Raw genomic sequence first — 14640 nt, forward strand, 5'->3', positions numbered from 1 at the left:
TATATATATATATATATATATATATCGTTTCAAAAATATTGAGATCTCTTGCGGTAATTCACAGCATTGACTTAACGTTATAATGTTCGTAACAGGTATTCAGCAGGGAGATCCAATAAGACCTATAGTTATGGGTCCCCACACTCGCACAGAGTTAATCCAGTTGACTAGTTCTTACATTCCGTAGTTGCAAACTAAACCGCACAGTTCAATGGCTCTGATTTGGAGTGATAGCTATGACGCATCCACCCCGCGATGCCTCTAAGACCACAAGTTAAAAGTGTCTCACCGGATTACACCTGGTCGGTGAATTTTTCAGCTAAAATAGATGGTCAATTCATCCTAACAGTAGCCACTCCTAGTCTTATCTGACCTCTTCCGAAATGCAATTTTTCTGTGAAGGGCAATGGACACAGAGCATTACGATGGATCTTTTGTATAACCTGATTAACAGAAGACGATACCGTGTTGTGGTTGAAAATTTAGCCAACCGCCATCCGTAGCCCACTGCTTCAGTTTTGATTGAGCTGTCTGACTGTTCCTTTCCAGTGAAAAATCGCGTGCAGAACCTTATCTACTAGGCAACCACACTAAACGACAAGATCCGTTAACCAACGTTCGAAACCGATCTAGTCAGCCAATCCGAAGAGGTCCTACTGATTAGTTCTCCATCTGCCTTAAAACTTGGTCAACTTGGTGACCTGCTTACTGGGACCAATAAGTCTTTCGTGTCCCAGTTGAAAAACTGCCAACTGTTTACCAAGTCCTTCTGAAACGAATCTTATCTACCTATAAACCAGTGTTGGCATACTCCTGTGGTTGAAAGGCACCCAACGATGTGAGGATAATCTTTCACCTCGCAGATAGCTATGCATATGTTATAACGTCTGTGCTAACAACAATGCTGCACTGAACGTCCTGGATTGAAAAACTGACGTTCCTATTTGTAGAGAAGCGTGACACAGTTCAATAAAAAATCGAGCAATCGTGTGGAGGAACACAATCATCTCCTGCGGTTAACTTGTCGAATCGGGAGGAGGTATTACGCTTGTATTGATCGAATGATTAGTGGGTGGGCCCAACCAAAGCGTGGGCTGAATTTGGAATAATACACCAGGACCAGCACGCACAAGCTGAGCAAACTCGTTGCGTGTAATTCCCTCTAACAATAGCTTGATCGAATTCCCCACTGGGACACCCACATAGAAATAAGTTTCAGGAATTACCGATGTTTCTTCAGTTCCACTGGTTTACGTCACCGACATCAGCAATCCCGAAAGAAAGCATGTTCCACTGGTTAACTACATCAATCGACAGGGTGGCGTCGACTTGGCACTGCAAGATTCTTCGCTTGAATGCCTTAAAATTGTCTTTTTTTTAGGGCCTTCATTGCTCATGGCCCGTTCCATGTTTCTATCGGTATATACAAAGCCTCCCCTGGGAAGTTTAGCAGATGTTGAGTCTCTTTCGGCGGTCTTCGTGCGCGATATCTCAGAAACTAGTATTCCATTGGCTTCCATGCCGGTGCTCAGTTTCCAGAAGGTCAGTCTCCTTCATGATAAGGGGGAGTGAGGCAGGTTGACCATTAGCAGATTTTGGCGCACGAGAGAAGATAACAGAAAAAGGAAGGTGATCTTCCACTAGATCTGTACCATGATCTGCAGACCCCTTTTTAAATGATACCAAGCAGGGACAATGTAGTATTGCCGATGTGATGTGTCCGGTCCAGTTGGCACTACTGAACACTGGGTGGTTAAAAGTTAGCCATATCACTGACCAGCTAAACCGAATGTCCAGTGCATGTTAAGCTGTCAGCAGATTTGTTTGAAATAGCTTTTCCCTAGAGCTACAGGCCACTTGCGTATGTCAAATAGTAAACGTTCAAGAAACACGCTGGATCCTTGATGTTTGTGTCCCAGAGATTTGTTTGAAGAGATGAAGATAATGTGTCGTTAACCTTGACTTGAAGCTAGCAGTCTCAGCTGAATCCAAAGGTCCAACGTAAAAATGCTTATTTCAGTTGATGATAAGACACCTATTCATGATGTCCTTTCTGAAGTCCTTTCTGAAGTCTTTCAACATCACCTGCTGCTACCCATCTTTCTCTGGTGGTGATTGATTCGCGACCTATGAGCGATGCTTTCAATTTCCAAATTTAGCAGCAGCTTCATCTCGTTTTCTTCAAATTGCTGCCATATCCCCTGTTTATTCTGCTGAAAGTTTTGTACAGTACAGACTCGAGACTAATGGACTTTCAATTAGCCGGCGCCCTAAGGAGGTAGGTACCCTTGTACATGGATTTGACTAATGCCAGCTCCTACTCGTCGAACATTCAGAAGCCAACGATGAATTCTCCAGAATGGTATAGGAATATGGGATGCGAAGTTCTTGGAAATTAGAGCGTAAGATTTATCGAGGCCCTGCATGAAGTGAGGGTCCAGTTCCTTGAGGAACGGTAGAACATGGCAAGGTTCCAGCTGTACGTATAACAGCTTAAGCCGAAACATGATTTATTCAAACAAAAGAGCTTTAAGGGGCATCATTTCCGGCTGTGCGCGTGACTTTCAAACGTAATCTCGGTAAAAGTTCACTGGCTGTAACACATATGTTGACGTCCACAACACTCTTCCTGGTGCAATTATTGTGGTGCGTCCACTCCAGATAGGGGAATCACTAGATTGGAGTCTCGCTCTCATTAAGGCTCATCACTAATGCATGTCCTTGGCAGTGCCGGGTTTCAGCTCTAGAGATCTGACATGTGAGGCGATTGCGTTATTGGTGTTCCACCAGCGTACGACAGACGCAGTTGTGTTATCACATCTGAACATGCAAAAGTGTTCGTGCTTGAGTGCCCCGAACTACGACCCAGTGGCTGTCCTTGCCGTGACGATCGACTTCCCAGTGAGGTGGCGGTGCGGGTGCTCGAAGAAACCTGCTAGACAATTTTTGATTAATTGTCAATGGAACAATGTTTGGTGACGAGTTTCCGACTGGTTACGTGATTTTTCCCTCGTCTTTGGGGGTCAGGAATATCTACTTTCTTCTCTTCGTGTTCGTCCAGTAACCTGGGTTATTCAGCTGTATTAGCGGCCCACAAACCGAGACTGAGCTCATGCTACTCTGAAGTGTTCTTTCTGTCACCAGAAAAGAACTATATTACGCTCCATAGTACCCGTAATGGTTCGCTGTATTATAAGCAAGTCCCTGGGCTCGATTCGGAAACTACTCCCGGTGTCGTAGTCATTTTATTCTGCTGGCAACTTTAAACATCCGGTCTTGACCAGATTTCATGGGAGAAACTTGTTGGGAGGTTTGTTCAGTGAAGAATATTAAACTAATAACAACTGTTTTCAATGGTTATCTCCGTGACTTCTGAATAACCCGTAAAATGCCTTTCGAGTCACGTTTTCTGAAGTCACCGCATAACGCGTAATGAATGGTGCATAGCGATCATGAATGGTACTGCATTTTTGGAAACTCTTGCATAACCCTCTATCCACAGGGTAGCAAACGATTCGCTTTTCGTAAGCGTCACAAGAAGTACTTTTTCTGGCAGACATCCATACATGCAGCCAGAAGGAGCATATCACAGCATAGCTTTTCCTGAAGGACACTTGAGGAGATTCCATACAGCTCCATCGATGCGGGTAGCTCTTCTTGTTTTCTGCACTCTGGCAATGAAACTGCACTGGCTTCCTGATAATTTTCAACAGCTCTGGTGGGGTTGCGATGGAATTTTTCGTTTTGTTGTTGATGAATGCTCGACTTGTTCAATAGCTTTGTGTACATGTTCCTCACGGTAATGAAGCCGTACACAAATCGTGAACACCGATCGATTAGATCATAAAAACTTGTTGATTGTCAATCTGGTTGAGCTTAAACGAGAGCCATGAAGAAGAAATCAGGTATCAAGAAGACATTTTCCTATACAAAAAAGGTGACAGTGATGAGTATCGTGAACGCGAGTGACGCTGCATCAACTTCAGCCATTGTCCCAACCTGAAAAGTTCCAACAAGAGGTGTTTTTTGTGTTTAAAAGACTGAACTATCCATTTTTATAACAGAGTTCAACACTGGGGTAAGCAGTGTGTCAGCTGTGTTTTTGGCTTCTCGGATCAGTGTCACAGGTATATCTGGTATGGGCTATCCTCTCTGGACGGTAAACCAGCCACCTGGGGAACCAGTAAAGTCATCATCTTTTCGGTTCTAGAAGGATTCTTCTTCGAAGATTACGTGACTCCTTAACGAATCCATCGATGAAGGCGATTGATTTTTTCGGGTTCTCTTTATGGTATAAAAACACTGCAGCCAGCTCTTAAAGACCACTCGCTTTTTGCATACCTGAACGTTCTGCTTTGAAAAGAAAAAGTAAACTGCCTGCTTGTATCCCACAAGCTTACTAGTTCGGGACTTGGTCATATTCATCAATGACTCACTCAATTTCGGCCCTTCATTTATAATTCAAGAGAAATATTTTCCTACTTCTGTGTGAGCCATAGCTGGCCCAATTTGAGACTGACTATCCCAAGGTGCCGATCAAGGTTGGGATCATTTTCACAGTAGTATCTCCCGCCAGGAAGCTGACTTCAGACAACCAGGTGGTAACTGTCTCTTCCGGGGATACTCGCTTCTTCTGGGATGAACTAGTTCACAGTAAGTCATCTCGTCAAACAACCGTTGAAGAAAGAGCCACTGGAGTAACACCTGACCCGTTTTTTGCTCTGAACCAATGTCGACAACTGACAGTGTTTTTATCCGACCAAAAAACGACCAGTATCGCAAACGTTTTGGCGACAATTTCCGGCATCCTACAATAGCGAAGTGCAGTGAAATGGAGTAGATTGATGGGGCACCAAGTCGGTTTATGCGTTGATGCCTTGTCAAGCATTCAAGAGGACAACAGAAGTCGATGCACCTTGAAAAATGCCCTATAGTTGGCTCCGGCCTCAGACCTGAGGTGGGAAGTGAAACCGATGCGGATAGTTGGGCGATGGGTCATGCACAGTGGGCTGTGTGTACTTGGAATCATATGCACTGACAAGCTGGGCTGTTGGTTGGGCGCGGGCGCGAGTAAAAAACAATGGATGGAACTGTACGAAACACAGGTCTTTTTCCACAGGTTCATTTCCTTTCCAGATTTCAACTTCACTCTTTTGGGCCGCCAATTCAACCCGATAACATTCATGAAAAGTGGGGTCTAACATCAGGACAGAAGCAACTGTGAGACATGTACATCTAACTAAGAAGCCCAGTCTTCTCAGTATAAAATTAGGAAGACTGGAGCAGTAGCAGATGGAAGTTCGACTACTCATAGCTTTTCGGGGTTACCTGAAATGCTGCTGCATGGTGGGTCGCTCCTGAAATTTCATCGACTTGGACAAACGATATCGAGTTCGCCCAATAATAATGATAATAAATATAATAGTCGTTCAGCTGTAGCACCCTTTCGGTGTCTGGCCGCCATGCCACACCAAGGAGGCACCAGGGCTCGGATACTGCCAAGTCGCCCGAGCCTAGACAGGGAATCGAGTGGCAGAGGTCGGGTTCGAACCATGAACCTTCCGGTCGGTAACTTCGCGCTCTAACCACTTCAGCCATCTCGACGAGTTCGCCCAATGGGCTGGATCGTAAAGCAATCCGTTTTGGTACATGAACTTTCGTTGTGCTAGGAATTCCCTCCACAATTTGAACAGTACTCACCGGGATTGGGAACTTCCTCTTGCACAAAAAACCGAACATGAGAGCGGATAATCCCCGAACAACATTCAACTGTTTTCTGTTTGTCATCACCGATCAAGGAGGTACGGCAAAATTGAAGCTTAAAGTGAAACCAGCGAATACAGACGCACAATTTAAATTATTACATTGGGACTAGTGATCAAACTCGATGTGTAGGCTTTCAGAAGAGACACTGTCTTGCACTGATAGCCTTGTCATTGTCACATTCATAAGATCAATACAGGGTCGGTAACTTTCTTTGGTTTTTCGTGTCAACTATGCTGTCCCGAAGAGGCCCAGTAGACAATCTTTACATTGATACTACATAGTCAGGCGATTTATTCCAGCTCTCCACATCCTTCACAACAGTCTCTCAGTTGATTCAACTAATTACTTCCACAGGAACTCTAACTAAAGGAGGGCTAACTCACTTCTCAGAACTGGAAGTTGATCGTGTATTACAACCGAGAAAGAAGTTTGAAATGTTCTGATTAGAATTTGGCCCGTTTTCCTGTGTGGACCTTTGCCGTTCGGATGAGACAAATCCATCCCCCACCTTCCACTCTTCACACACCTAGATGTCTTTCTCCAATGTTTCATCCAAAAAGAATCGTCTCACTGCTTCTTTACCAGTGTAGCGGTGATACTACTGATGGTGGCGTGTGAGTAGTATGTTTTCTTGTCAATCCACTCTGCGTCTCTTGAAAAGCGAGATCGATTACGGACTTTGCGGAGTCGCTCTGTAGCATTTGCTTGCAATCGAGTAACAGTGAATGAAAATCCAGTAAATTTCAAGAAGACGCGTTCAAGGAGAATATGGATATTTAGTTTTGCAAATAAGATACATATGAGTGTTTTGCTCCCCTGTCCAATAGTCTGTAACGGTTCAGTTGGTATTTTCTGATGCATAGCTCCGCAGCAAAGGCCTTCTTCCTGCCACCAAGACAAGCAACAACCGTTAATGGGACTGGTCGAAAATGTTTTATCAGAGGAAACTGCACTCCGACGGCTGTTCAGAACTAAAGTTAAAAATAATAAAGTACTTTTCCCGAAGTGGTAAACGATCATCATAGGAGGATGGACAGAAATCTGTGTGCGAAGTTTACGATACTGTGAGTTTCACACTCCTCAACGAGGATTTTGATTGCAACTTCGTCTAGCTCGCAGGGCTGAAGATGTCTTTTCCAGTTCCACCCCTCTGGAAGCTCATCACTTAGGTGTAGTTCCAAGTTTCTATCAACCTTATGTTTTACGTGTACATTGAATTGTACGCAGCTGTTGAAATCCGCTCGTTCGATGGTGGGGGAAGACTTAACTGAACCTCTGGTTTGAATCTCTCGTCAATAACAATATAGTTTGCAAGCGAGCATATTTCTCCAGTCGCGTACAATTTGGTGTTCAAGTAAAAAATAAGGCTGTTGAAAGCTAAGTGACCATGTCCACTTGCTGATCTCTTGTAGCGAGCTGTCCAGCAGTTTTCAGCAACCTTATGAGTAGCGTGTGCTATCAGGAAAATGTACTGAGATATCTCGAATATTGTACCTACTAAAACATGAGGTGGAGTGGTGCATTCAGCTGAATGATAGGTTAAATGGGATTCATAGGGCAAAACTGGTGTAGTTTCTAAATTAGAATCTGTCTTAGCTAATTAAATTTGAAAAAAAAACATTACCTCCAGGCAAGTTTGATGTATACCTATCAGCTGTTGGCGTATGCTTCACGGCGCCTCGCATGAACCACAATTACGGTTAGAGCAAATTTGAATACAGTACTTCACGTGGTAAAACCATGCGACGAGTTTAACTGTCTTACCAACAAAGGCTGTTTTGAGAAGTGTGCGCCATTGTTATGATTACAAACACGGGTATTGACCGGATCACGTGGCCTGGAGGAGTCGTGGTAGCACGTGAGCTTAGTGAAGGACTCTTCAGGAATAAACCAATAGGATTTCTCCAAATTTGAGCTGATTGTCAAGGGAACCATTCGTTTAGGTGTCTTGATTTAAAATGACCACACGGACCAGTCGGTGACATGCTTTTGATCTGTTCCCCAATCGTAAGTTTTCAAGCGAACTTGGGGGAGCCTGTTGTGTCATTGGACGATCTGGCGATGAGGGCTTTCGGTGGTATCCCGTCCGGTCCCAAAGCAGTAAGTCTGAAGCCATAACATATGCCAAAGTTTGTATGGTTAGTGAATTATGTTGGATGTATTTATTTCATCATAGAACATGTGAGGATGTGGGTGGAGTGTTCTGTCCCAAAAGTATCGTGACCTACTTGTTAGTCCTGACCAAAGTGCAGTCTTGAGACGAACATCGACCGAACCCCGAGTTTGTTTGACAACCAAATGTAACATACACCGAGCATTTATGAAACAATGCGTGTCCACTTATATTTTGTACAGTCTAATCTCTATTCCATCTGATTCGGAATATATTTCCAGCAGACGGGATAGTGAACATGGGATGTCACGGGTGTCCATGATACTTCCTTGGTCAGACATGCTTCTATACAAACTTTCTCAGGGTTTTACTATTAGTCTACTTTCACTGGTTGTACAGCGTTCCACATTTCATCCGGCCATCTGATTGGGCAGTCCCAATTCAGCTTTCTTTCAAAGAAAATGAACCGAAATGATGTGGATGAGTCGACAGTTAGGTGTCTATTTCCTATTCTCATTGAAATTCAACGTGAAAATGGCGTTATGGGTCTGTGTCAGAATGCTCGTTTATAGGAAAGCTCGGTGTGAGTGAAACCATAAGGCTTCAAGGAGCCTTTACATTTAGACTGATTTGCTGTACGATTACGCAACCAGAGATACATGATCTACGAAGGCAACTCCAGGAAGTACTATATGGCTTCCACAATATAAACCAATAATGACAACCACTGGCAGTCCCACTTTAACTCAGTTTTGAACAACTGAGTTTGATGTCGGCTGTGCGGCACAGCAACACGTTACTACTCATGACTTTATCTTCCAAAGATTTGAGCTGGTCATCTGAATTTCGAGCCACGCAAACCCTTGAGTGACGCTTGCATTAGTCCGTAGCGAGATAACTCAGTGGGTAGAGCGCGAAGTTACTGACCGGATGGTCCGTGGTTTGAACCCCGTCTCTGTCTCTCGAATTCCCCTGTCTAGGCTTGGGCAACCTCGCAGTATCCCAGCCCTTTTGGTTCTTCCTGGTGGCATGGCAGTTAGGCTGCGCTTTGTGAACAAAGCTGAGCTTTGTTCACATGGAACGGCCCTCACGTTCGAGTCGTTGCCTGAATCAAAACATAAATGCGAACTCTCATCTTTAGAATTTCTCCTAGTGGGTCTGTCCTGGAGAACATTACCACCTGTACTTATGCAGTAGCATATATTACTGATGAACGATCTGAGTAGGGTCTGGTCAGGAGGCAAAGTGCCATCCTCGCATCTGGTGAAACATCGGTACGAAAAACGTAGAACCACTTTGTATTGCTTGCCCATTGTTTTTTTAACGTTTAAAGAACTTTCGTCCACTTGCAAGGGCATGTTTGGGGATGTGCACTCTTTAAAAACTCTGTGTAAACGTGACTATTAATTTTGTGTCTAACCGCTTAGTTCGTGCTTCTCAGAGGAGTGAATGGCGTTCTTCCTTTCGGTAGTAGTGCATCTATCGTGCCACCCGAAAGAGACGCAAGAAGCGAGATAGTGTCAGGTGGCCAAATCATGGACAGGTACAGTCAGGATACTGAAGATGGGTTCGGACCCAGGGGCTTCCGATCTGTAAGGTCGCGCCTGAACGAAATGGTTCATCCAAGCCCCCGGATACTTCTGGAAAAAGTGATGATGTTAATCCATATGGTTTGTGTTGCCCCGTTTGCAGTGTTCTGTGAAGTTCCAGACTGGTTCTCATTCAGTAGTTTATACCAGCCAGTGACCGCGAAACGCCCATTTATCACAACTTATTTCATGCTTCTCTTGCATTAGACCAACGGTGAACCAAACTCTGTGGACAAAGTAACCGGATAAAATTCTAACTAACGCATCTCCTGGTGAACTAGACATGCTGAACAGTCGTCCGGTGCCCCGCTCCATCCAGATCAGCAAAGGAAGAGATTTGAATTCGGGCTTTTCCGAGCAGGGAGTCGATTGTGCACGAAGTTACGGATTCCCCGCCGTAAACTTGTGGGATTTCAACAGTACCCGCACCGATAACAGTGAAGTCGAGATGAATTGCTCTCAGGGTCAGGTTGCAAACGGTCCGAATGGGTTACTAGAACACGTTGGAAACCTAACGGAGTTATCACACACAACCAGTAACTACGAGCGTGATTGGATCCGATTGTTCGAACCAGTTGTGACAAATGATGACGAGGGCAGTGATGAGTCTCGGAGCCAGCTAGAGAGAGAGAACACCACTGTTTCCCTGGACGATCTGCGTAAACATGCTGTGGAAGGAGAACTAAGAAAATGCTGTTTTCGTAGCGTTTGTTGGCGTATTTGCTTGGGACTTCTGCCTTTGGACACCGAATTGTGGCATCCAACATTGCAAGAGCAACGTAAACAGTTTCGAAAAATCAACGCTTGTGCCAACGATGATCCGCGTTTCACCAATGCACTCGATCACCCACTCGCTTTGGAACACTCAAGCCGGTGGAAACATTTCTTCCGCATGCGTGAAATCCGACAACTAATAGTGCAAGATGTGGACAGAACATTTCCAAATATTCACTACTTTCGTGATCCTGATGTTCAGCAAGCCATGATCAATATTCTCCAATGTTACACCGAGGCAACCGGGTTCGATTATCAACAAGGAATGCATGAGATACTGGCTCCAATCTGTTTTGTCCTTCATTGGGATTCTATTGCCTATCAACGTGTGTGTGAACAAAATCAGATATCTCTACCATTACGAAAGCATTTAGCCGCAGTCTTAGATCATCGTTTTATGCAAGCCGATGCATTCACCATCTTTCTGCGCGTGATGACCACCATTCAAAAATGGTACACTTGCGAACAAAGCACCCCTGTCAGTAATCCATCATCCCCAGTGGATACGATCTCATCTCCTCTGTCCTCTTCCACTTGGATATCTACACCAAAGTTAAATCCTGCAGTCGCATTTCTAAACGATTTGCATAACCGTTTGTTGAAGAACCTTGATCAGAAACTGTACTGTCATTTGAAAGCTTTAGATATTCACCCGGCACTCTTTGGTCTCAGATGGATTCGTTTGTTATTCGGACATGAGTTCGAATTGCATGACCTTCTCTACGTCTGGGATTGTATATTTGCAGTGGACAACAGTTTTGCTTTTGTACGTTATGTGTATGTGACCATGTTGAAACATCTGAGTCCGATGTTATTGTCCAGAGACTATTCCGACTGTCTGTTTCTACTGATGCGTTTCCCGAGTGATGTGGACATTACCCGAATCATTCAGAATGCGCTAAACCTTTACAATCCAACAATGTTCCCACTTGCAGACTCAACTGACCCGGTCGGTGCAATCTCACCCAAGTCCGATTCAGACATTTCCCAAAAGACCCTCACTGCCCAAACCACTCCTCGAAGAAAAGGCAAATCCTTTGTGAGACGCTGGACATTGTTGAAGGCACCCAACTTGGAGTCTATGGCTGAGAATTCGAGAAGTGCTACAAATCTGAATGCGGCCAACTGGACCAACAGTGAACCTGGATGGCATTCCGAACAGCCAACACCCAACATAGGTAGCCGTCAGATGATTGATCCTCCCCTTGTCCCCCGCGGGTCCATTACCTCACTGTCCAATACGACAACTGATACTAAGCCGGATCACATCGAGCGCATCTATCGTCAGTGTGTACAGGCTTTGGAATCATGCAGTGCCCATGTGGACGTGTTGTTATGCCGGTCTCTGGATGAAATCAATAACGCACGGGAAACAACATATTTGACCGACGGTTCTTTTGCTCCAGCTACTCAGTGTGAACGCCTTCATCTGATCAAATTTGAACTTCGTCGTGCTCAGCAGATGCTGGATGCAATCATATCCGAAGTGGGTAACGATATCCGTTCTCCTCTAGTTCAGCGTCGGATAATCCCAGGGGGAAGTTCTGGAAATCTGGGACGTCCACACAAGACCGTTTCCCGTTTAGCGACGGATCAATCAGATGCGGCTTCTTCCCTTGCTTCAGATGTGGATGGAAACCTACCAGGTCACATTCAGCATGGCCAGGAGAACGGTCTGGGGATACCGCCATCTGATCAGCATGGTTCAGATGCTGTGAAATGTAAAAACATCGGGGCTCCGGGTTCATTTGTTCGACTTCAAGTTTTGCGAAATAAAAAAAAGGTTTCTCTTTCCTAGCCAGACGAGCATCAATTGAACCAGAACATGATCGAAATCAACAAACTTCCAAATGGTCTACCGTCTGTGATTGGCCCAAAACACTCTTGCCTGCGATACACCTGAAAACGCTGAATCGTCACACGAAAAGAATCTTTGTTCATGTACAGTAGAGAAAATGATTATAACTTTATCATATTCTTCGTTTATATAAACTTTGTACATATCAGAGTACAAAAAATTTACTTCATTTAGAGTTGTTTTTCAAGGTGATGAAAGTGAGCTCTTTAGTTGTCGGATTTGAACGATTGCTCAGCATTGTAGACACTGTTGCGGTAGTTGTGTACAGAATACGGAGCAACTGTTGAGATGATACTTAGTTCGTGGTCGTAGGATTTCTCCCCGAAAGCTTGCGTATCAGTAGCGGGTTGAAAAGCCAACATCTAGTCTACCTTTCATGTTTTTCACTTGCACGGTTTCCTCTGTGACTTTGCGCTGTGTCTAGGCGAATTCCTATGGTGGCAGCGAACGACGGCTTTCGAGTTTGATCCCATGTATAGTCAACAATACGATCTCTACTTTGCTAGCTCTGTAGCTAACCCGAGCATGTTTAGTCTTATTACCCTTTAAAATTAAGACTCCTAATTTCCTATTCTGCTGAGTTTTTTATTTTCGACATTTTGTAAAATCCAGTTCTTGTGTTTTAATCGGCTTGATACTAAAACATTCGAAAGGAAGGTAGCACTCATATACTCAATTTATTTACCCTGATGAGCGATATTCTAATTCCTGTTCGTTGAGCTCTAGCTAAAAGAATTGAAATGCATTCAAAAGACCATTTAATTATTGATTATCTTCTGCGTTCAGTAATCAATTGGGTGACTTTGAGTTACACTCACAGTCCAAAAGTCAAGTCTCTCTAATGAGGTACCTTGAATATAATAATAAAATTATGACTATACCGGCAACACTAGTAAGAAAAGGTAATGGTAAACTGGTACGAAACTTAAAGGACAGTTTGTTCCGGGATTTATACACCAGGTTAATTAACGATGACCCCAGAGGAGGTTTTGAGAAATAATGTGGCTAGGGACCAATGGATTTGCTCAAAGTTCACACCGAATCAAGACACATGATTCACAGACCTGAAAAGCCCATATGGCCATAGAGAAGTAGGAAGGGAACGTCAAGGTCAGAGAGTGGTCAAATGGTTGAAGGTGAAAAAGAATTCATCGTTCAGTTTAGAAAAACAGGAGATGAAGGCGTTGTTTGTACGCACTTAATACACAATTCATAAGTGTTCTGAGAACTCCTCGACAGGCCCCGACTAGTTCCGCCATTCTTAGGGCTCATGCGGTGAGTGTAGAACCTGAGTTTCTGTCTACTACTTGCTCCCCTGGAAAAACCATCAAACTGAAGCAAGAAAATGAGGAACACCATGATACACAGGTAGAGTAGAAGCAAGAAGTCAACGATATTCCATGTACCACACCCGAGTTTTGTTTTCGGCCAGAAGGTGATTTTAAGAAAGCTGGAAATAAACGGTGGCACGCTGGGTAGACGTGAAAACGACAAAAAGGCAAATCCCCTCCCAAAGTGCCCCCCAGTTTGTTCCTCTTGTAAGTAGAAAAGACTCGAATACATTGTCACATAAGTTCAACCAGTAAGTTCCATTAGAGTTATATCTGGATATGTCAACTAATTTGCTCACACTGGATCACAGTTTCGATCGGTACTAAACTTTTGAACAGCCCGGCAAACATCCAGGCCGTTTATTAAATAATGAGTTGATTACTTGACCGGATCGCTCAGCTGTAACATATTCCTGGTGCCTAGCTGCCATGCTACCCGAAGGAAGCACGAGGACTGGGATACTGGCAGGTTGCCCAAGCCTAGACAGGAGAAGTCGAGATGTGGAGGTCTGGTTCGAACCTTGAATCTCCTGTCAGTAAATTCGCCCTCCTACCAACTGAGCCATCTCGCCCCCACTGACCTGATGGTCCGTGGTTTAAGACTGATCTAGTCCAGGCTTCGGCAACCTAGCAGAATCCCTAAGCTTCCTTCAATTAGTGTGGTAGGTAGCCGCCAAAGGAATGTCATAACTGGACGATTATACTTTTTTTTAAATCTTGCTGCGCTATTTAGATTACTGAAGACAGTTGACATAGTTCCATTTTTTGCTTGTAATACGTGGTTCCTACTATAAGATAGTATTCTTAAAATGTGCACGTGAACAAAATGAAAACATTCAGGCGGGTAGATTGCCTCGTTTAGGTAAATTTTTTACGCCCTAATGTAGATCTGCTAACTTTGGTGTTGCTATTTGGACCAGTTTAACCACTCAACTTTCTTACAGTCAAGCTTCTAGGAGGTGATGCGGGTAAGTCTATCGACATAACGACGACAATTACTGGATCGTCGGTGAAGTCGTTGGGTAAATGAATCACATCGTTTTCTGGAGGGGGGAGGGATCAGTTCGCCTGCTCATAGGTGATAATCCGTGTTCATCCGGCGTGCGCTGGTGAAGTATTTGGTAACACGCTTGCCTCGGATATCAGATGCCCGGAGTTCAAACCCCGCCAGGACTTATGGGCTCTAATAAGAGAGCAACTCGAATACAG

General features: G+C 44.2%; 3 protein-coding genes across 3 annotated transcripts in view; 2 read left to right on the forward strand and 1 right to left on the reverse strand.

Moving 5' to 3' along the window:
- The window catches only part of T265_08347 (hypothetical protein), a gene marked incomplete at both ends in the record, with an annotated part of 26285 nt that extends 14245 nt beyond the window's left edge, over positions 1-12040 (forward strand). Inside the window, one exon of the mRNA XM_009174115.1 lies at positions 9752-12040. Within this exon, the coding sequence (XP_009172379.1) occupies positions 9752-12040 (2289 nt within the window). The remainder of the gene's footprint in view (positions 1-9751) is intronic.
- T265_14543 (hypothetical protein) overlaps positions 11719-14640 on the reverse strand; it is a gene marked incomplete at both ends in the record, with an annotated part of 27677 nt that continues 24755 nt past the window's right edge. The window contains one exon of the mRNA XM_009174124.1: positions 11719-11954. Coding sequence (XP_009172388.1) covers positions 11721-11954 — 234 coding nt within the window. The remainder of the gene's footprint in view (positions 11955-14640) is intronic.
- T265_08348 (hypothetical protein) overlaps positions 12292-14640 on the forward strand; it is a gene marked incomplete at both ends in the record, with an annotated part of 45283 nt that continues 42934 nt past the window's right edge. Inside the window, one exon of the mRNA XM_009174116.1 lies at positions 12292-12297. Coding sequence (XP_009172380.1) covers positions 12292-12297 — 6 coding nt within the window. The remainder of the gene's footprint in view (positions 12298-14640) is intronic.

The sequence above is a fragment of the Opisthorchis viverrini genome (assembly GCF_000715545.1).
Source record: "Opisthorchis viverrini unplaced genomic scaffold opera_v5_214, whole genome shotgun sequence".
Classification (NCBI taxonomy): Eukaryota; Metazoa; Platyhelminthes; class Trematoda; order Opisthorchiida; family Opisthorchiidae; genus Opisthorchis; species Opisthorchis viverrini.